Here is a 22,105-nt window from a genome sequence, read left to right on the forward strand (position 1 = left end):
TCTGTGAAAGTTGCCACAGGGCATCTATGCAATATTTCATGTGGGGCATAGCGACAAAAGCCCTGAGACACAGCTCATACTTGCCATTACACAGATAAGATGGCACTTTCCTCTGGGCTGACCACGTCCGCGCTCAGCGATACAGGACGCAACATTCATCACAGAAATCAAAAAGCTTGAACTCGGTCAGCCGGGAGAACACGAGTCTCAAGAGTCACAGAGAGGGAGAAAGCGGAGAGGGAGATGTGCAGATATACATGATGACATGATGGAGGAAGGAGTAGGCTCTCTATCCAAATTGGTGTTTGTATTCTGTCAGTGTGCATGACAGCAGAGAGCAGAGAGTGGATGGTGGATTGTCTGATAAACGCTCGTCACTGTAATAATATGATACATCCAGTCAGTACAATATTACAGACATTTCAGTTTGTTTTATTCCTTGAATAATACTATTTTTCAACTTTACCAAAGTCTCCCAAACATGTTTTTACGCTTGGGAAAGAAATTTGCTTGGGAATATTTGTGTATTCTCTGTGCTGGGATCAGTGTGAGGTGATATTAATAATTCCTGTGGATGGGCTTCTTACTGTCAGAATCAGGCCCCAGATCTGGTGACATGTAAGCACCTTGGGGACCAGGTACAGTGGGACCTGTCACTGTGCAGACACTGAGCCGCAGTGCTTACTCAATATTGGAGTACATAACCATGACTGAGCTGACTGCTCCAATTTTGAAAACTTTGAAAGATTTGATCTTCTTTTTGTCATGTGCTTCAGTGTTCAGTGTGCAGCACACATTCAGTGTTGTTGCTCAGACAGCAAAGGGCACATCGGTGACTAATTCTGCCATGGAAGCATAAGTTTAAAGTTCCCCATTGTTCATTTTGTATTTCTTTTGCATTCGTTTTACCTCTGAGAACAACTTGCTAACAACCGCTGTCTCTGATGGCTGATTGGTGAATGCTATGAATCATTTAGAGATGCTCACATAACACAAGAAAGCACTGCTCATTTACAGTTGGTGGTGTGATGGGTGTATAGAAGAGCAATTAGTGTTTTGTGTTAGAGTTTTATTCACATTTGCCCAACTGCTATTTATCACTTTGAGCAATTACAATCTTCAAACTATGTTACAAACGAAATACAGCCTCTGCAGCATGATTTCATAAAAAAATAAAGAAAAAAAGACTATGCAGGTGGTTCAATAAATATATTACCACTCTGAAAAAAGCAAAAACAGCCCATCTGTGAAATAAGACAAATGGTACATACAGTGTATAAAAATATAACCAGATGAAAATTTGAGTTTTAAGTCGTCTGCCTGCACCTTCTGTTCACATTAACTGCAGCCTGCCATACATACCTGGAGTACATCCAAGGCTTTGGTTAAAGACCACTAACTTCTCACTGAGAAACCTCTCAACTTGACCTGCAATAACAATCATTTTGCAACGATTTTTTTTTCTTTTCGGCCACATATGTTAAAATGCTTCCTGTCTCAGTCTGCACTGAAGGCTTCGCTCCAGCATCCACAGTGTTTGGAAGAAAGTATTGCTGTTGGTGTTGTTATGGTGGAAGGAAGGCAACATTAGAAAACTCATACTCTTTGTATGAATGAAAGTTTATTAGTGCCACAGCTACATCTATGACTCGAAAAAACACTGTTAAATTTAGGTCAAGTTGCTTTGATCTGGAGCGAACTCAATTTCTATGGTGGTTATATTAAGTTATGTTGACAGTACGGTCCTCAATAGTGCTAAATTAATTAAGGTGCATTCCCTTACGTTGAGTTACGGGGTTTTTCTTTAAAGCAGCGTCCAGAATCATGCCAAGAGTGAAACTGGACAGAAAAAGCGTCTTTACTGTCAAAAGAGGGGACTCCACTCAAGACACTTTGCAGGACTAGTCTTCAAATATGTATTTCCTTTTCTACTCACCTCACTCTGCCCCACACTCATATTCAGCCTTGAAACATGACTCATCCTCTGAAGTCTTGAACAGCTGCATAAGCCAGAACAAATTGTCACTTATTTTACTGTTTGTTTGAATGAAATAAAGCAATCCTTTTTTTTCTGTGTTGTCAGATCACAGAAGGGCTTTTGGCTTATCTCCATTCAGCTGAGAGAGTAACAAAACAGTGAGGTGACAGTCACATCCTCTCTTCAAGGATAAACTCAGGTCAGCACACTGAATCTTCCCTTTTTCACATCTAATTTTTTGAATTCACTCTATTGTGTCTCTTTCAGCTCCCTCACCCTCTCTTACACAGTCATTATTGGATCATATGTATACTGTCAGGGCTTTAAACATCAACTCCTCTGACCCCAAGAACAGAAGCTAACAGTGTTTTACTGTTGCTCTCACTGCACAGCTCTGGACAAGTGTGTTAGCTAACTGCCCTGAAAGTGTAATAAATGATGTGGAGAGAAACAGCATCAGAGCCAGAGGTCCCCAACAGCACATCATTAAACAGGATACTTAATTCCCTCAGTTGCTCTGGAAGCCTGTGCCGGGTAGCCTGAGGCCAGGGCACTCGGCAGAGCGAGGAAGGACCCCCCACCACTGCACTGTAATTGGTCTGGAAAAACAAAGCATGACCAGGGATTGAACATAGTTCTGCTTGTAAACAAATGCAACATATCAGGGATGTGGTATAACCTTTACTCGCTCTCCAAACCAGTCTCTTATGTGACTAACCTCCATCATTGACTCTTCTAAAACTTAACAGTGACACCTCTCATCACTTTTGTCATATTTGCCTTCTTTTGATCCACTTCCCCCTCTCTTCTCTAACACCCTCCCTTCCTAACCCATTCAAGTTTGGTCTTTTTTTGCCTCGGCTTTGATATCTCACCTCCTCTTTTCCCTCACCTGTGTTCACCTGCCTACCCTGCCGCTTTCCTGCATTTTTCATTTTTCTCTCCTTCTCCCTACATGCCCATGCTCTGGCGCTTGTCTCCTCCACTTGCCAGGTCCTGCTTTCTCATTCTGAGCTAATAAACCTTCAGCGGTGCTCGGCTCGGCGTGCTGGGTCGACGGAGGCACAACGAGGTCAGAGCGCTAAAGACGGATGGCTGTAATCTGGTTTGTGGCCGAGCCATCTGCTGTAGTCAGCTGGTTGCTAACCGCAGGGCCAGCCTTTATTATACTACGGCCTCTACATGGCATTTAATCAGAGAGCTTAACAGCACCGAGCTGTGGAGGCAAAGAGGGGGTACCTTCGCATGAGCCACACCTGGCGGCAAGACTGCTGCGACCAGGAAGACGAGGAAGAAATTCTCCATTAAGAAAAAAGAGCTGCACCTTTTAAGAAGAATTAAACTGTTGGAGATGCAATAAGGGGGGGGGGAGTAAAAAAAAAAACTGTTCCTGCAGCAAAACCAGGTACTGTATCTTCACTCTTTCCCTACATCTCGTTGACAGCTTGACACCTAGAAGGATCACAGAGGCGACATGACTTAAGACTGACTTAAGTCATGACTTAAAGATGACCTATTTGAAAGACTAAAACATCTGTTTTGCGGGCCTCTGTCGATACACGTTTAAAAGCTGCCAACTACTGTACGTCTTCCAGACTTGTTAATAAATGCCTTGTGATTATGAGATCAAATAAGAGAAGTGAATTAGCGATTCCTCTGATCACAGCCTGTAGCGGAGGAAGAGGAGAGCCTCACACTGCATATCAGATCTCACTGGAGAGAAGCAAGCCAAGCCAAGGAGAGAGAATAAAGAAAAAAAAAGAAAGCAATATCTGAAGGCCTTGTGTGATGGACACCGATTATCCTTCATCTAATCCTGACGTTCTTTAACATATAATCCCATCTGAGTAACAGCATTCCACAACATCCTCAATTTTGCTGGATGTCTTATTTGGAAGCAGTCTGGCAATGCCATCTCCAATAAAATATAATTTGGTCTAATGGCCTTTTTTTTCCAATTACATTTTGAAAGCCAATAAAGGGAAATATATTTAGCGTTTAGCAACCAGCATTATCATGGTTTCCTATCTCATTAGCTAGAAGCTAGGATAAACACACTGTGATTTAGCAAGAAGAGACAAACACAAAACACAGTTGCTATTCGCAGGAACTGGTGTGAATGAGGCAGTTCTCCCTAGCTAACGTCTTTCATTAATGCAGACTCATTTGGTTTCTCATTTAAGAAGTCCTGAGCTGTACTTGGCTATCTTTTCCCTATACTTCACAGGTGACAGGAAGGCCCCGCTGTGAAGTCAAGAGGCTCTCTATTTAAATTCTGCTGGAGGGATCAGCATTTGGAATTTTTTTTTTTTTTTCTCAAAGTTAAGCCGGTAATATTTTGGAGATAAGGCAACAGACATATTTACTCCTAACAGGGTTTGCCTGCGAGACCTGATCCAAATCTGAGAATGGATTGGCTGCTAAATGAATTCCTTTATCTGCCTGAGAGACTAAGTTTAAGCAATAACCTCAGAACAAAGGGGGAGAATTAGCCGACATCCCGAGGGCCGGGCGACATAGAGACTTTGAATATATAAATAGACTTATCTACCACCACCGTATCCTTGAAAACTTCATTGCTTGTCCTGCACAAAACATTTGTCATCTTCAGGATGAAACATTTGTGAAGGGACTTCAACTTGATTGAGCGCAGAAAAGAATTTGCTTGTAAATAATCCCCGGATCTTCACATATCATCATCTGCTGTCACCAAACAGACGTACACCTGACTCTTGCCAACTCAGGGGTCATGGGAAATGCGCTTGGGACCAATTACAGGGAGCCAACTGGTGGGGATTAGTCTGTTTTTGGGCCTAACCTTTGACTCCTGGGTTAGTGGCAGAATGAAGACACTCAACCTCCTGCCTGAGAAACAGCCAAATATAAAAAGAGCAAACGCTGAACCCCGGAAGCAACTGAAACATAGATATGTTTATCACTGTAACACCTTTTATTGCTTTGTGCAGTTGTGTGTGGTCCTGTGTGTGTGTGTGTGTGTGTGTGTGTGTGTGTGTGTGTGTGTGTGTGTGTGCGCGTGCGTGTGTGTGTGTGTGTTTGCAAGCTTTCAAACTGCAGTAAATGCCTCACAGAGTCTGGATAAGCTGTGGTGAAGTGCTAGACTGCATATAGCAAGCTAACTAGAACAGTAAGAGACATAAGCTTTAACATCCAGACATAACAGGGAAAACAAAATGAACTTACCTTATCTGAGTACACAAAGAAAAGGGTGAGCAGTATCAGCTCTGCCAGGAGTATTATCAGCAGGACGATGAAGAACTGTCAGAGAGAGGCAGGGAGAGAGAGAGTCTTGTTTTAACAATTACTCCAGCACTATAGTAAATTCACTTCTTCGTGCCGTTGAAAAACAAATTGAACATAAATCTGAGAGACTGGGCCTTTGTTGCGGTCGTTTGCGTTACTGAGTGCTACGGGATGCGAGGAACAATAATGACATGACTGTAGTTTACATACTTTTATTACAAATGCCTCGTGTGAATGTGCGATTCCTTCTTTCTATTCCTACCCCTCAATTTAGGTTGAAGGAATAATTCCACATTTTGGGAAACACTTTGATTTGCTCTCGTGTTGAGAGTTAGATGACAGCATCTATAATTGATTGTGTGTTAATATTAAAGGTGTTAATTAATGAGCTGTTGGGGTGCTATTAGGTGCATTTTGTTACATTTAGAGAGACATCTGGGGACATCTTTAAGCATAAATTATTCTCAAAATCAATTCCTCTATTGAGGTTTTATGAATGTTCACGCAGTACATCATGTAAAGTACTGTTGTAATTGTCCATTTTTTATATACATTTATATACATATTTATTAACCAGTGTCTATTAGGCATCTCTTTAATAGCGGTTCGTGGCGTGGGTGTTAGTCCTTGAACTTCTAGTTTAGCCGTTTGTCATCTTCTGATGCGGTTGTCATGGCTACACCTCCCTCTTTGGGGGTGTTGCTTCTGGGTGATTCTTTAACGGGCCGATCTCATGGAGCAACCGTGTATTCTCTTTGTGGATTGGATTTTAAACCTCACTTGTCTTTATAAATCGTCACATTTATAGCTGAAATATGTTTGTTCTTTGCCCCGTATGAGACAAGAAGACATTTTTTTCTGTGAGTGCCGACATTCTGTTTGTTCTGTTTAGACAGCAACGACCGTGCACCTGACACATTGCTGTATCATTTGGAGTTGTGCGCACGGCTACTGGCCACTATATCTTTGGAGAGAGCCCGGCCAGCTGTTTCCCCTCCCTGTTTCCCGTCTTCAAGACCAACCTAAGCTAACCGGCTGCCGGCTGTAGCTTCAGATTTACTGTCCAGACATGAGGGTGTGCAAGTAAATATCGATCTTCTCATCTAACTCTCAGAAGGAAACAAATGTAATGTGTTTCCAAAAATGTCAAGCTATTCCTTTTAAAGTTGAAGTTAATGATTTGGGTTTGTTAGCCGAATACACAGCAACCCAGATTCCTCAGTAACAACATACAGCAACAAACACACGAAACCCCTCAAAAGGGTTAAGGAGAAAGAGAAAGAGAGACATGATATATGAGGTGGGAGCGACAGAGGGAGTAAAAAAAAAAAAGTGCTGGAGGGTTTGTGAACGTGTGAGAAGAGGGGAAGAAGGTTTAATGCCTCCAAAGATTCATTTCCAGCACAGCCTTGCATCTCATCATCTCTCCTTACTTGACTCCCCTTCAGCTCGATATTTACCAAGCTCTTGTGCATGGCACGGAAGGAGGCACGTGAACCTACATGTTTGAAAACCCCCCCCATTAATTCCAAATTGGCTTCAGAGGGAGGGAGGGGGACTCAACAATTATTGTGTCAAAGCCCAAATGAAATAGTCACAACAGTTTGTTGTTGGTTGAGTATCTGGGTTTCAAGTTTAGCGTATCGCTGTTGTGCGTTCACAGTCGGTCTGTCACATTTTCCTGGTGCTGAAAGTTTAAAGAACAGCTTCTGGTGCTGCTGCGCTGATGGAGATGTGTGAGAACGTGTGTGTGTGTGTGTGTGTGTGTGTGTGTGTGTGTGTGTTATCACATGCATACGCAGCTTTGTGGGCGCATATTCTCATTTGCTGGCAATTCACACTTTCAAGGTTTTAAAGAGCTGCTGTTTCAGCTGGATATTCCAGTGTTTTCTCTCCCACTTCTTTTTTTTCTTCTTTTTAAATTTTTTCCTTTTTTAATTTGTCTCAGTAAACAAGTTTTGGCAGTAAAAAGAGAGACTGAAAATGCACAGCTAGGGATATCTAGGCTTTGAATACTACTAATCCAGAGAGAGTTGTGGGCAGAGTAACTTTAGAGATAATATGTCAAGGTAAACGCTCAGATCTGTTTGCTCCACAAGATCTAAACCTGTTCTGATGTTTCCGGGTCCTGCATCCCCTCCCCTGGGTGCGCTTGGACAAACAGACTAAGGAGAAATGACTAACAGACACCTCTGCACTAAACAGAATTCTAATGGCGAAATGACACGCAGCCACACACAGATGTGGCAAGAGACTTCAATAAGAAAAAAATCTGAACTTCTGGATTTTCCATGAAGTCTCTCTGTTTTTTCATTCTAGTCGTCTTTCCCACCCATTCTTCCCTCCCTGCGCTCCGACTCTTCCTCTCTCAGCTTCACAGTTGTTAGGCAGGTGAAGGAAGCCATGTCGAATACTGAGGATTTGGTGGGGCTTTTGACTGATGCAAGAGCTTCAAGGGATTGAGCTGTTTGTGATGTTAAGTACCCAGAGCCCCAACTCCACGTCTCATTTAAAGTTTCTATACATGAAAGTTTTTTTCTTTTTTTTCTCTCTCTCTCTCCGAACAAACCTCATTCCACTGGGTGAACTTTTATAATTAACTTGTGCTTAAGATAAAGCACTTGTACAACTTTGGGCAAACAGTGCAACGTCAAGAAGGAGTAGTCTTTGTAATGAATAATAGAACAATCTCAATTATTGAGGAGAAAATTATCAAGTGCCTTTAGTTTGCTATGTACATACAGTAATTCAGCCACGCTGGTGACACAAAAGGCCTCCTGACTGACACCTCTTTCACTGGGCTGTGACCTAAGCCATGGAAATGACATGAATGTGCTGGTGTTAATTTGCAGGGAGAGGGGGAATCCCACTGCTCGGCTTTAGTTTTCCTCTGTTAGCCCCCTGAGGTTTGATTCAGTGCAGACTGAACTCCTTCTGTCAGTCGTCTAGCTCAGCCGAGGCTCCTGCTGGACGACAAACACAAACACACATATGCTGCTTATTGCGCTCTGGCCTGTGACCAGCGCGTGTAGGTGTATAGACACATATGTGAGAGGCTGACTCCTCAAGGCATTTCTGCCAATATTTGAATGACTGATGTGGGGGCAAGTGAGAAAACAAATATCCAAAGGAGTTGCCGGGTGTCGGGTCTACGTGCGTCTTATTTACAATGGGGTATTGGCATAAGTATGTAGATTTCACTCACGCTCAGAAGCAGGCACTTGTTCTCCTTGATGGCACCCAGGCAACCAAGGAAGCCCGTTACCATGACGATGGCACCGATGGCAATGACCATGTTGGCAGCCGACAGTGAGGGGAATGAGGGCGAGAAGGTGGCGAAGCTGCCCTGCGACACGGAGAGCCAGATGCCCACGCCGAGCAGCCCACAGCCACATAACTGCAAGGCAGAAGAAGAGACAGACGACCAGGTGAGAAAACAAATGGCAGATACGTGGCAGTCTTTTCAAGGTTAACTACAAAAATGATTAACAACCAAGATCATTTTCAGCTCCCCCCCTGGCAGATTTTTTCTCATAATGACAGACCTCCTGAACAGTCAGAGTGAGGTTAGCTCTAGAATAACACAAATCCCAGCCCCAAAAACCCCAGTGCAACAGGCTCAGCTTCCTTCTGGCTGCCTGGGGAATTACCCACACAGTCATCCATCACCAAACACTGCTCAAAAAACAAGAGGGTTTACACCAATTACAACTACGATAAGCCAATAACAGCTTTGCAAGAGATTAGAGCAAAAAATTGGACTTGGGCCGTGCTGGTTTTGCACGTTTGAGCTGATTACGTTAAATCCAGAACAAACAGAGATGTAATTACTGCCACCCCCTAAAATGAAAACTTTCCAAAGCCACCCGCAGTAGACTTGAACTTCACCTAGAGGGAGCAATTCCCTAATTCCTCCCTGTCACCGTGCCAGACTCCCGCTGATGTGTTTGAGGTCTGCAGTGTGGGCCTTTTAATGCATTAGTGTTTACGGCTCAGATTGGTGGAGTGCAATTTCCCGCCTGCTGATGTGTTGGTCCATCTATGAGAGATAAGAGCCAACGTGGCCACTACGTGGTGAAATATAGGTTAGGAGCTAAGTGGTGACATTCTTGGCTGCACCTAATAGAATGAAATACCAAGAGCAATCTTGCTATGAATAATAATAAAAAAAAAAAAATCCCAAATGAGGTAAAATATGGAAAGGCGACATGGTAAATCATCACACCGCCCACCCCCCCGTTTCGTCGGATCTATTCACGCCACTCCCCTCTTCGTTTCTTATCTTCGCACCACTGCTCCAGAACATTTTAATGCCTGTCAGAAATATGTACACAACCCTGCAAACAAACACACACAGGGGCACATAAATATATATATATACATATATATATATATATATATATATATATATATATATAAAGCATAAACACACAGTCATCATTTTATGGATTTTGCTCCTTCAGAATAAAATGATTAATCCACCACACGCAGTGCCTCTTTTCTCAAGATGACAAAGTTTAACTGACAAATAGCGTGAGTGATAATAAACCTGGAAATATGCTGCACTTTCAGCAATTCTACAACAAGCGCAGCTTCAGTTTGACTAATGGCGCGAGTCTGTTGATCAGCTACGTTGCACTGCAGGTAAACAAAGTGACTTAAAGTACATTACAAGTCCACTAAAGTCAAAAGAGGCTCTCAGTGATGTTAGGTGATGATGTGCAAGAGTAACTTTGGGGTTTCAAATGCAACCCTCATGAGGTAGTGAGAGATGCTTCAGGTCTAATGAGTCCTAGAGGATCAGTGGATACATAAATTCAGTTCACACATCCCCCTATCAAGTGTCAGAACAGCGCAGTCTCACTCTCATTAACCTGTGACCTTTGTACAGGCCAACCTGCACTGATGAGAGAGCTTCAGTACGTACACAGGAACACAGCCACGCAGATGATAGGATGAATGATACACATGATCTCCTGAGGACTCAGAGAAGACTGGATGCAATTAAAGGAGGTGAGGACACAGAGAGAAAGAATCTCGAGTGTACAGAAATGACTCAAGAGAGATGAAAGCCCCGCGTGAGAGTTCCCACATTCTAGCGCCGGGTGACTTTAAGACTTTTGTTAGACTTCAGTCTTTCACAGAATCACAGTGATGCCGAGCTCGCCCATCAGCCTCAGAGAGAAGGACACTTGTTTAGTCACATATGGATGAAGTAAAGTCTGAGTAAGGCTGCACCTGAGCAAGATAGATAGATAGAGAGATAGATAGTTAGAGAGAGAGCGAGAGAGGTGCAGTGGTGCATGAAAGACTTTCAATCACCCATCGCCTAAATAATTCAGAGGCAACTGTATTCGCTGGGAGGCACCCGTTGGCCCTTTATGCTTTCCTGATTAAAAATGGGAGAATGAAAGCGTCAATTGAAAATGCTGGTAAAGGTCATGTCCCTCTGCATAGTGGCTAATATAAGGAATCACAGCTGACACTCTTCAGAAGGCCAGATTATATAGAGCATGAGGAAGGGTTCGAGAAAGCAGGGGAGGAATAGTAAGTTTAAGAGGCCAGATGGATGGAGAGGATTTACCGCCAGCGAGGCCTGAGCGCCGAGAGCCTAGGTGGGCAGCGCTACAATGCCTTCACTTAATTGTGTTAAACGCTCAAGTGAAGGGAGCTCGTCCAAGTGTGTCGCTCTCTTTAGTGACTGTGAAACCACCCAGCCCCCAGTCAATCTGTCTGATCTGAGCCTACGAGGAGCACGCTCTAATCTCTGCCCTGCTTCTACTACCATTCCTACTACTACTACTACTACTACTACTACTACGACAACAGCATGCCGTCATCAGATCTATGTGTTGGTGCCAGCAGAGGAAATACCTCCACGATAATCTCTGATCTCATTGCTTTATCTGACCTTGGTGTGTGTGACTGAGCTTGACCCCTCCGAGTCCCTCCGCTGAGCTCCTTATCTTCTTTTCATTTTGAGACGGTCATGTTTTCATTTACCATCTGCAGGGGAGGATCAAAGGGTCCTCAAACAGTGAAGAGCTTGTAAACAGTCACGGAGAAGGATTACTATTAAGACAGTCATTGTTATAACATCAATCACAGTGGTAGATGCTTTAGGGTTATGATTAAAGTTTGGGTTGGAGGAATAAATTGGCCTATTACCATATTTTCTCGCAACGTGGAGTTGCAAAAATAATACTTTATGCAGTCGTCTTGTGGTCTGGATGATGTGATGTAAGTCAATACATCGACTGATGCAATGACGTTTCTAATCTAAGACCAGCGCTCACACTTCACATATGATCTGCTAGTCAATACAAATGTCCCACAGTATTACAAACCTTTCCACTGTTTACATAAGGTTTACATAAGATTATTTGCTGGTGGGGTCCCTATCTATGCAACTCCACCCAGTGTGATTCTGCACCAATTATCAGTGCTGATAGAAACAACCAGCATGGATGCTCTGGGTTATTACTCTACTTTCGCCGTCCTCTCAATCCACGTATGTGCAACTCTGCAGGGCACGGATGCATCATTAAGCAACTGAGGGTGACGTGTGACAGCTTGCCAGGCCCACTACTGTTTCATCGTTAACAAGCTTCATCTGTCCTGATTTTCAAATATGTTTTTCTGATTTAGTTACTGGGAAAATAACTGTCAAAACAAGCTGGTTGTTTTGTCTCGCTGATGTTTTGTTTAGTCTACATACATGCAGCACAGAGATGCTTCCCTCCCATTTATCACATTGAAGGTTAGTTTCATATTTGATGCTGATAGGAGCATATCTGCTGTGGTAATGAAAAATTCCTAGCATTCTGGAATACAAAGCTGGCCGCTTTTAACGCTGAATCGAGTTCAGAAAGTTAACAGCACTTCTGACAGGAGGGAGGGTTGCTGAGTGTGTGTAATTGTGCTTGATACAGAGCCATTCTTTTTTTTTTTTTTTTTTTTTTTTAAATCAATGAAGAAGAATAAGAGCGGGCTGAGAGAATACGTGACCTTTTCATACGTGTTATGCAATATTTTGAGAGCACCTCCATGGAAAGGCAGAATGGAGTCCAGTGTCTAAATGTCATTTGCGAAAAAAAAAAAAAGTGACAATGAGAGCCCAACAGAGAGGAGAGCAGAGGAGAGCCACGCCAGGTTTCTGGTGGAGGAAATTGGAAGACATGAGATGTGACTCTATCTAGCTGGGTGAATGGGAGTCCTACTGTTTAACAAGCTCAGGGTGAAAATAATTGCAATAATACTGTGTGAAGCAACAGTCGGGCTCTTTTCTCCAAACAGGACGGAGAGGTGAGGGAGGTCATCCGTGAGGTCTGTGAAGGAGGGATAGAACGCCTTAGAGCCAGAAAGATTGAGCGCACACGTGAGATGTGTGTGAGAGAAGAAAAAGAAAATAGAGTTTGACCCTTCATCCGAGTGGCTGACTGGGCTCCGAGAATTATCAGTTGCTGCAGAAACTGGAAACTAGTTGGGGGACATTGACCTTTTTACACCCAGAGCGCTCAGAGAGGTCACACCCTGTCGTAAAGAATGACAGCCTTTGTCAAATTACTGCTGTGATCTGTGGCTGCTCTCATCCCAAGGGCTCAATGCTCCTGTGAATGAGTTTGTGAAGTTTGAGTGAGAGTGTCTGTGTCTGTGTGTGTGTGTGTGTGTGTGTGTTGCTGCGGATTCACTGAAAGTGTGGGTTGAAGCCTTTCACTTCAGTTTATTGACGGTTTCAGAGCTGAGAGTAAATGATTGGTCAACAAAGAAGTCTTTTTTTTTTTTTTTTTAAACAGGGAAATCATAATCTTCGACAGACATCAGCAGACTCTGCCATACTGAAAACTAACCTTTCGTTTCAGTAATTAAAGTACCTCTACCATCACAGCACAATAAACCATAAAATGCCAACCTGACTGCACTGCTTGAGGATGAAGTCACTTCAACACTTTACGATCCCCTCTGCCCTTTACTGCAACTCCATATTTCTTTTTATTGCGAGAAAAACATTTTTTTTTTTCTTGTGGCACAAGGCATAATTTCTGCTTTGGCCGGCATTGATTTTGTACTGAAATGAAGACGGAGGATATTCACCTCAGATAAAAGAATATTTTTCAGTTTTTCACCACGTGATCCCACAAGCCTCTGATTCATGTTACTGCATACGTACTACATGGCCTGCCAACTGCGAGAGGAAAACAGAATCACAGAAGAATAGTCAAAATAAAGCAACACCAAACATCAAACAGGAGTGAAAAAGCCTTAAAGATAGGCTATTTGTATTTTCTTCTCAGCAAGTGGAAAAGGTATTTTTTCAGACATGCTGTGAAAGAAAAAGGAGTCATTTTAAGAGCAGCTTCTCTACAGACACTGTTTGACTGTGCCTGTCAGAGAGGGATGTTTTTTTTTTTTAAAGATTTCTTCCTGATAAATGAGTACTTTTACTGTATCTGTCCTCCTTGGTGACCACACGTGAGCAAACAAATCAGAACCCTTGGTGACACAGAAAAATAGTATTAATATTATTTTTCACATTAGCACTCTTGACTCTTGAAGGACAAAAATTTCTGTAATGAAACAATCAAATCAAATCACATTTACATTCTGCCTAGTGTCAGCTGGTTTCAGCCCTTTATCTGTTTGCTTCTCTTCTACCGTCTGTGTTCACATATACACTATTTTAATGCAGCTGAATTTCCATTAAAGCTGTTCTTATGTACATGTTTTTCTGTTTCTGCTAGGAAATATTAACTGAAACACTTCCCATTAAGACTACATGTTAGCCAGCAGTCACTTCCAAGCCATTTCCAAGCTGCTGCTCTGCACTGCTACAATCCAGATTTTATAACCTTGACGTCGTCTCACAAAATCACCAAACACTGACGACAACGGCTGCACTAACATGCGAAATGGTCACTCGGAGAGAAAGTCAGAAGCGACAGAATATCTCTTATTTTTGAGACCGTCTTCTATGGAAAGTAGCTAAAGTTTGTCCAAAAAGTCGCTAAATTACTCGCTAGCTGCTTTTTTGAAAAAACACAATTTTTTTTGAAAGAGCAACGCCAATGGGGAAACTCCAACACTCGACCCGCCGACCAATGGTGTAACTTCATGACTTCACGCGGTATTCAGCTGACATATCGTACAGTATAACTTGATCACTCAACTCTATCAGTCAGTCAGTCAGTCAGTCATGGACCTGCATTTACAGGGCTGGCTCTGTTGTTGCAGACCAGCCAAAAACATAAAAGTATTTGTAACATACTGAGCATCCGCATCGACAACAAAGAAAGGGATTATGTTGCAGTTGTTGTTTTGAGAAGTTTTTGTGGGCATAATGATACTTCTTCACTGAAGTTCAAGCTACAAATTTTTCAGAAACATTTCTCAAACCAACAAGGTAGTAAAACACAGGTTTTAAGTGGAGTATTCATATTGACTATCACTGAAATCTTGTTTTTCTTAAGCGCAATAAAAAATATCTACATGGATCCAACACTCGAGGCAAGTGAAGCTGCTTGAAAATACATTTATGATTAAAAACAGACTTGTTAACATCGACATTTCTCAGCGAAGTTTGGGTAGTCATAGTAGGAAATTAATCCCCATCCCTTCCATTATGAGGCTCATGTTTTTCATTACATTTCTTACACAATATTTATCCTGATGATGGTAGACAAGCTAAGCTGTAGGCGGTATACAGCTTTCCAGTAAAACTCCCCACCCCTGTCTTCTCAGGCTTCCTAGGGGCATCCTAGTCATTCCCCAGTGGATAGCGTACAGCTGATGTGAGTTGTATAACAAGTAAATAATTCACAGGGTCTGTGATGGTGGCTGAGGGAAACAGTGCTTTCAGGCTCAGAATAAACACCGCATGAATTCAAAGGGCCGAGACAGATGCAGAGTGTAAGATTAAAAAGCTATTTCTGCCTGTTTAAAGTTTCATTCACCCAGTGGAGTCCTCGCAGACTCATACAATGTAAAAGTTTACCTAGAAAATCACATTGCCTTACATACCGACTGATAACACAGCATGCAGCTTTCTATGAACATGTACACTGTAATTTGTCGACAACTGAGCTTTCATTGGGTCAAGTACATATTGTCCATACACTTTAACTGTATAATCTGTCCAGTTACTGTAAACACATGAATCAAAATGATTCATCTTTTTAGTTCTGTGCCGATATGTTTCGTAGAGGTAGAGTTCCCACCACCCATCACATGCTTAGCCAAGCATCTAGAACGGTGCAATTCTGTGGTGGTTCTGGTTGGATGCCTTAGCTGGCCACTTTAAAGTAGGGGGCGTCGTGTGGCGTAGTGGTCTAAGCAGGCACCCCATGTGTAGAGGCTACAGTCCTCGCTGCAGTTGGCCCCGGTTCAAGTCTCCCTCTCTCTGCCTCCCCATTTCCTGTCTCTTTCTACTATCCTGTGCAATAAAGGCACAAAAGTCCAAAAAAATATACTTAAAAAAAAAAAAAAATTATCCCCTTTGAGGGTGATGCACCTGTCAACGATGCATTGTCAGTCATGTCCCCTCCCCGTCTCTCTCCCAAAGAAGAGCTGAGAGGCCCATTCACCGCAAAGCGACTCTAAATCAATCGCGCCAGGAAGGATTAAAGACAAAGGCACAAAAAGAAAGATAGTCAGGACAATGGCAGAAGAAACACTATTAGACATCCCTGACTAATTCTGCTGTTAGATCTCTACCATCCCAACAAGACTCTTCAATCAGCCCAAGAACCCAAAGGCACTTCAATTATGCATTGAGAACAAGTAGGAGAGCACCAGGAAGGCGAAAGTCATCCCATGTCTGGAGCCCGAAAGCGAGGCAGCTCTGCTTGCCACAGTCAGAGAGAGTAAGAGCGTGGATAGAGAGAGAGAGAGAGAGAGAGAGAGAGAGAGAGAGAGAGAGAGAGAGAGAGAGAGAGAGAGAGAGAGATGCACAGGGAAATGGGGCCTGCCTGCAAGCCAAGCGCACAGTACAAAGAACAGAGCCAAAGACCAAAGCGCTGGTCCAAATACAGACAAACACTGCCACAGGAGAGAAAAGCTCCTTTACTTCTTCATGCTGCAGATGTGAGGCTGCTGCACGGATGGCAGCTGCCCTGCCCTAATACTATCTCTTTCCAGACAGCTCAGAACCAATGCTTAGAAACGCAGTTCTTTAAAGAAATGAAGGACAATAAAAATACTAGTGATGTTTTAATGAGTACAATGAGATATAAATACATAAACAGAGCAAATAACAGGAGAGGTTTCCTTGCACAAGGCGCTAATTAAATATGAATATTGCTGCTTGCTGTTGACATCGAAAGGTGCTTATGAAGATATTTTACGAGGCATTTGCGTGCAATAAAAAGTTGACGCGTTAAGAAAAATAAATATCTATTTATGTGAAGGCAGTGCCTTTTTATGAGTGGCTGTTTTCCTTCACATAAACTGCATCGCCTGTAGAGGCACACAAACATTTGGCTCATATAAATATCTCACTCTGGTCTGCCAGTGCAGCCATGCTGAAAATCCTCAGAGGCGGGCAGACGGTTGGACAGTATCCCACTGAGTTTCACTAGTTGACGGGCTTAATGAGCATGCTGGCTCAGCAGAGGTAGAGCATAGCCAGAGACCTGTGTGTTAGACTGGTTGGATATTCGACCTGTTTCCCGCATAGTACCTGGAGCAGACGACCAAAGGGCTCAAGGAAATGGGAAATCCCTAATGCACGATATGGCAGCTGCAGTGTTCTGTAAGTAACAGAGAAAGCCAGAGTGTTGCACTCAGCACATTTCTCTGCTCCTTCTCACCTCTTGCAGAATCAAAATGAGCCCAAGACTCGGTGTAACGGTGGAAGGCAACAGCTAAATGGTCTTGTATGGAGGCATCTGCTACAGAGAGTTCCCCGGCAGAGATGTCCATATGCTTAATACACACAAATCTCTCTACTTGCTCCCGCTTTCAGAAAACCCACAAACAAAACAATAACCTCTGCTAACAACATCAACAACTGCAGCATAATTTAGTTTTCCTAATGGGCACAGGGACTCTGCGGCATGAACCGAGGTGACCTTGGCTGGCTATGTTCGAGACAGCCGGAAGAGCAAAACATGTCGTTACAAATGTATTTCAACTGTTAAACAATTGCTGGCCCGAAATGAGGTGAAAGGCAGCCTTGGGATTTTTCCTTGGAAACGAGCAAAACACTTGGGCATCAGACATGTATTGTTATGGTTTTATCTACAGGGTCAGTCTGTCTTACCTTGTGCAGAAGCAGACCGGCTGCTGGTTTCACTGTGTGCTGTTCAGGGAGAACTGTGATTGTAATTGCGTATGTGTTATTGTGCCTGTGTGTGTTCATGCAGATGTGTATGTATTAGATGAGATGTGTGAGATTTATCATCTCATTTCACTTGGCAGGAACACAGTGTGGGCGTGTGGCCTTGCTGCAGGGATGGTCTGAGTACTGCACAGCTCACCAAGGCTTGACCTGTTGCTGCTGCCGGAACACTCAAAATCCATTAGAGACACTGGCGCAAGCACATGGCCTATAACATTTCACCACAATGTGATAAAGGCTTACCAACACTCCTAATGAACAGGAGGGATTGTATTTGCCAACGGGCGTGGTGGCGGAAACCCAAAACTAATATGAGGGGGGTGACGTGAAGCCTAAGTCTGTGGCTGTGCAGAAACACACCGTGTCTATTCACTGTTTGTGCTTTGAGATGGTTTGCAGAGGGGTGGAACAAATTTTTAACAAATGCATAAGAGTAAAACTGTGAACATCTAAGCATATGTTTATTCCTGGAGCAGGCAGTACTGTGAATGGGAACACTCCTGTTATGCAATGCGAGGCATTATGCATCCCTGAAGGGAGAGAGGGAAGATGAAGACGCAAAATATGCACATCCGCTTAAGTGAAAACCAGAGCACCAGGCGGATGCCTAGCGAGAAAAGAGGATATTCAGATTGAAAGACGTACAATCAATAGTCGCTCTGCATACCAAGCCACAGGGCAAATGACCATTTCCCTGCACTTAGGAAGGGCTTTATAATACCCTTTTCTCCTCATATAGTAAATTATTCACCATACTTTTAAAGACAGAGTGAAGGGAAGAAACTGTGAAGGGAGAGCTTTGCTAATGTTATTACACCCTTTGCTATGAAGTGATAAAGTAGCCTCACAGTATACAACTGAAGCTTTTATTACTCCATGTCCCCTTATATTTTATTTGTCCTACTGTTGCTTCTTTTTGTGCTGTGGGGAGCAGTTTTTTTTCTACCCATTTTTATCCAAGCATGTTGCAGTGCATCATATAGCATATAGTTCATGCCATAATTCGTGATGTATAATAGCAAAGGGCTTTTGGAATATCGCAGACCTGCTGAAATAAGGACACAGCCACACACCCACCCCCCCTCTTTCTTTTAGTCACAAGTTAGCAGCAGCACAAATCCTGGAAAAGTGACCTTATTCCATGAATGTGTGCCACAACTGACTTCATTTTGGAGATAATAAACTTAGAGTGTGAGAGAACATGGAGTGAAAACAAGCCCTTACATTAACCAATGCAGAGAGCCAATCTGTATGCATAGATGTGCAGTGTTTCTGTGGGCGCCGTTTGAATTTTGATGACGCTCCGTCTGCATCTACTCTTCATCTAGACGCGAACAGAGGGGGGAAGTGATTCTATTTCACCTTTGGCATGACAGCCACGGCACGAGTGTTGTGTAAAAGCCAAAAAAAACTCTCTTCATCCATCATTATTAAAAAAGCTATTGTTGATTTAAACGAGACTGAGAGGTAAAAAGAAAAAAGAAAAAAGCTATTGATGCAAGATAAAGCCTTGGCAGCTGCAGTATTAACAAAAATGAGATTCCTGAAATACTTCAGTTTTAACCACAATAAAAGTTATTTCTTCAGGGAAAAAAGTCACACTTCAACTTTTAATGTGCCTCAAATTACATTCTTTTGCCATATGGTGAAGCCCTGATCAGTGTCCCCTGTGGTTGTTGCAGAAGCTATCTCCCTTTATACCTCTCTTCTCCCTCAGAATCAAATTGCTTCTTTTTATTCACTCAAAAAACAGCTCAAGTGGGATGACGGGGTGAGAATTAGGAAGTATTGTGCGCATCCCGGGCTCTGTGAGGATATGAAACCTTTCATGGAGGGCTCCCCAAAGAAATGACCTTCAGTTAGCACTTGAGAGTATGGTGAAATCTCTCTCTGACAGTTGCCGCTCAATACACACACAACACACACTTTTGCTTCACAGCCCGCACCACAAACCATCGAGGCCTTGAGTACGGCCGCAGCATGACAACCCCCCACCCCCACCCCCCACCGCCAAACCCATGTAGCTGATAAATGCATGTCTTCCCTTTTTGACCGGTGTAAAGGTCAAGTTTTAGTAGCGGTTTAATGGTACAGAAACAATTCCTTGACTGGCTCTGCTCCTGTTCCTCTCCTCTCCAATCCACCCCTAAACGGCTCATTGGAGGCAACTTTACAGTTGACATGCTAATTAGCACAGAAGGGAAATGGACTGTGTAACTACTCTTTTCTGGTCAGCCAACCTCTGAATCCCCATCAGCCCCTGATCTCAATGCACTGGCCCGCACAAAGAGATATATCACTAAATAATAGCATCAATCCCTGTGTTAATGCTGGGACATAATAGTAGCTGTATCATTCACTATAACCCGCCTCAGGGATGTGAGAGAAAGAGACGAGGAGAGAGAGAGAAACCAGGGACGGAGGGAGAATAAATGAGACTTCATTCAGTCGGTAATGTTGCATTGAGGATGCTGTAATATGACTCCATCAGTGACCTCCACTGGCCAGTCATAAACTCCCATACACTCCCACAACTTCCTCTTCCTGCTCTGCTGAGTAAATGCAGGGTCAGGACAAAACAAAACAAAAAAAAAAGATATGCAGTTGAAAGCATCAATGAGGTATGGTTAAACAGCCTAACTCCTCTTTAGAAACCGACACTGCACCCTTGTTTTGAGGGCACGGGATAACTACCATAGATGACAGACTGAAAGAGGAACATATGGATCAATGCCTGCTCAGAGAACGGTACTGGAATAAATCAATACTCATTACATCTACATTAAAGTCTGTCAGAAAACAAATAGTCTGTACTCCATGTGATACTCCCCAATAAACGTGTGAAAGATGAGGGGGCCTGATTCGTGCCGGAGCAACCCGAGAACCCTTGGTCAGTTGGCTGTGAGTAGGGTGGGGTTTCAGTTGTTTCAGTTGGCCCCCACCCCCCCTTGGTATGTGCAACTACAGTAAAGTCACACACTATCATGCATTTAGCTGCTGTCACCCCCCCCCCCCCCACCACACACACACACACACACACACACACTCACACGTACCCCACAAGTGTGCATATTTTATAACACTTATGTATGGATGTCTCCAAAATGCCCTGCAGGGGCAGTTAATATGTGCATAGAAAGTATTACAGTCATTCATTTTAATGACAGCTTCTATCGTCTCCTTTTATAGTGTGAGTTCTGATTTCTTCTTTTTACAGTTGTGTCATACAATCCTGACATGTCACTGAATCTTTTATGGTTTTTCATGAAGACGTGTCAAAACTACATTCTGATGAGTTATTTGGTTAAATCCTAAATCCATCTACTGCTCGTATGATCTCTGGTGGATTTAAAAAAAAAAAAAAAAACAAGAACATGAGCTCTGGCTTACTAAATGTCTGACAAAGTTCCTGCAACTTTAATAATGGCCTCATATACCAACATAGGAATATAATTTCTTCCTAGCAAAAAGACCCTTTATTCACCTCTGGAAAACCACAGGCTCAATCACTGCAGAGCGTATGCAAAGCACATTGTTAAAATCAAGGTATGTAAATATATACTGTGGACTGAATATTTAAATAAATTGCACATCTTAATGGGCATCAGGCCACGTGTGCATCTATGTGCTGATTGCATGATATGTGTATTTCACTTTCCAATTGCCCCCAGTGACCCCCCAGTCATCACTTGAAGAATTCAAGCGCATGCAGCGGAGGCCAGTCCGTCATCAGACACGAGTTCAAAGACAAAGCTAACAGGGGGATTAGTTTCAACAGAATATTGTGAGTAATTTTTGTACGTGATCGCCACACCGCCACGCTGGCTGTTGGCTTGGCCGCGAGCCAAGGCATGAGACACACTTGGAGAGTGTAACATTTTGTCAAGGGCGCCCCCAAATATGAAATATGGTAATCCTAAAAGACTTTAACCTTTCCCATTTTCAGTCAGTGGGGCTGCACACAAATGTTGCCATCTTGCTTAAAAATAACTCACATGATTGCAGAACCACTTTCAAGCACATACTCTTTAATTCAAGGCAGCCAAAAGGCTCAAAGCGGGGACACAGAGAAGCCAGAAGTGGGATGAAGCCTTTTCAACATCAAAGTCATCAAATATGTAGGAGTTTCAATAAAGTCCAAGACCTCGTATTCTAATTTTGTCGGCCAAATTCACTTTTTTCTTCCCTTTCAGCACAAACTGCAAAGCTAGAGAAATTCACTTTTATTCACTAGTTGAAGGTTGATTAATTCAATCCAAAGGGGGTTTTCGAGGCAAGATGTCACGAGATTGGATGAGATGAGATAAGATGAGATGATTTTGTTTACTCAGCCTCAAAATGTTGTGATGGTGTACTTGAGATGGAAGCTGAGCACCTCTCATGTGGGTAATTTCACATAAGCAGACAAACCTCACCTCACCTCTGCGTCACTGAGAACATGATAACAACAGGACAGGAAAATCCTTTACAAATGGCTGTCACTACTGTATCTTCAGCAATCAATTTCCCTTTCCTTGCCTTTGTATAAGGGA

At 43.0% G+C, this 22,105-nt stretch overlaps 1 protein-coding gene across 5 annotated transcripts in view; it reads right to left on the reverse strand.

Annotated features, from left to right (window-relative positions):
* tspan9a (tetraspanin 9a) overlaps positions 1 to 22,105 on the reverse strand; it is a 158,071-nt gene that overhangs the window by 13,408 nt on the left and 122,558 nt on the right. For all 5 annotated transcript variants that reach the window (XM_056386717.1, XM_056386716.1, XM_056386715.1 and 2 more), the window contains 2 exons: positions 8,445 to 8,636; positions 5,180 to 5,254 (listed from right to left, as the gene is read on the reverse strand). In XM_056386717.1, the coding sequence (XP_056242692.1) occupies positions 5,180 to 5,254; positions 8,445 to 8,636 (267 nt within the window). The remainder of the gene's footprint in view (positions 1 to 5,179; positions 5,255 to 8,444; positions 8,637 to 22,105) is intronic.

Source organism: Seriola aureovittata, chromosome 10, assembly GCF_021018895.1.
Source record: "Seriola aureovittata isolate HTS-2021-v1 ecotype China chromosome 10, ASM2101889v1, whole genome shotgun sequence".
In the NCBI taxonomy this organism is placed as follows: domain Eukaryota; kingdom Metazoa; phylum Chordata; class Actinopteri; order Carangiformes; family Carangidae; genus Seriola; species Seriola aureovittata.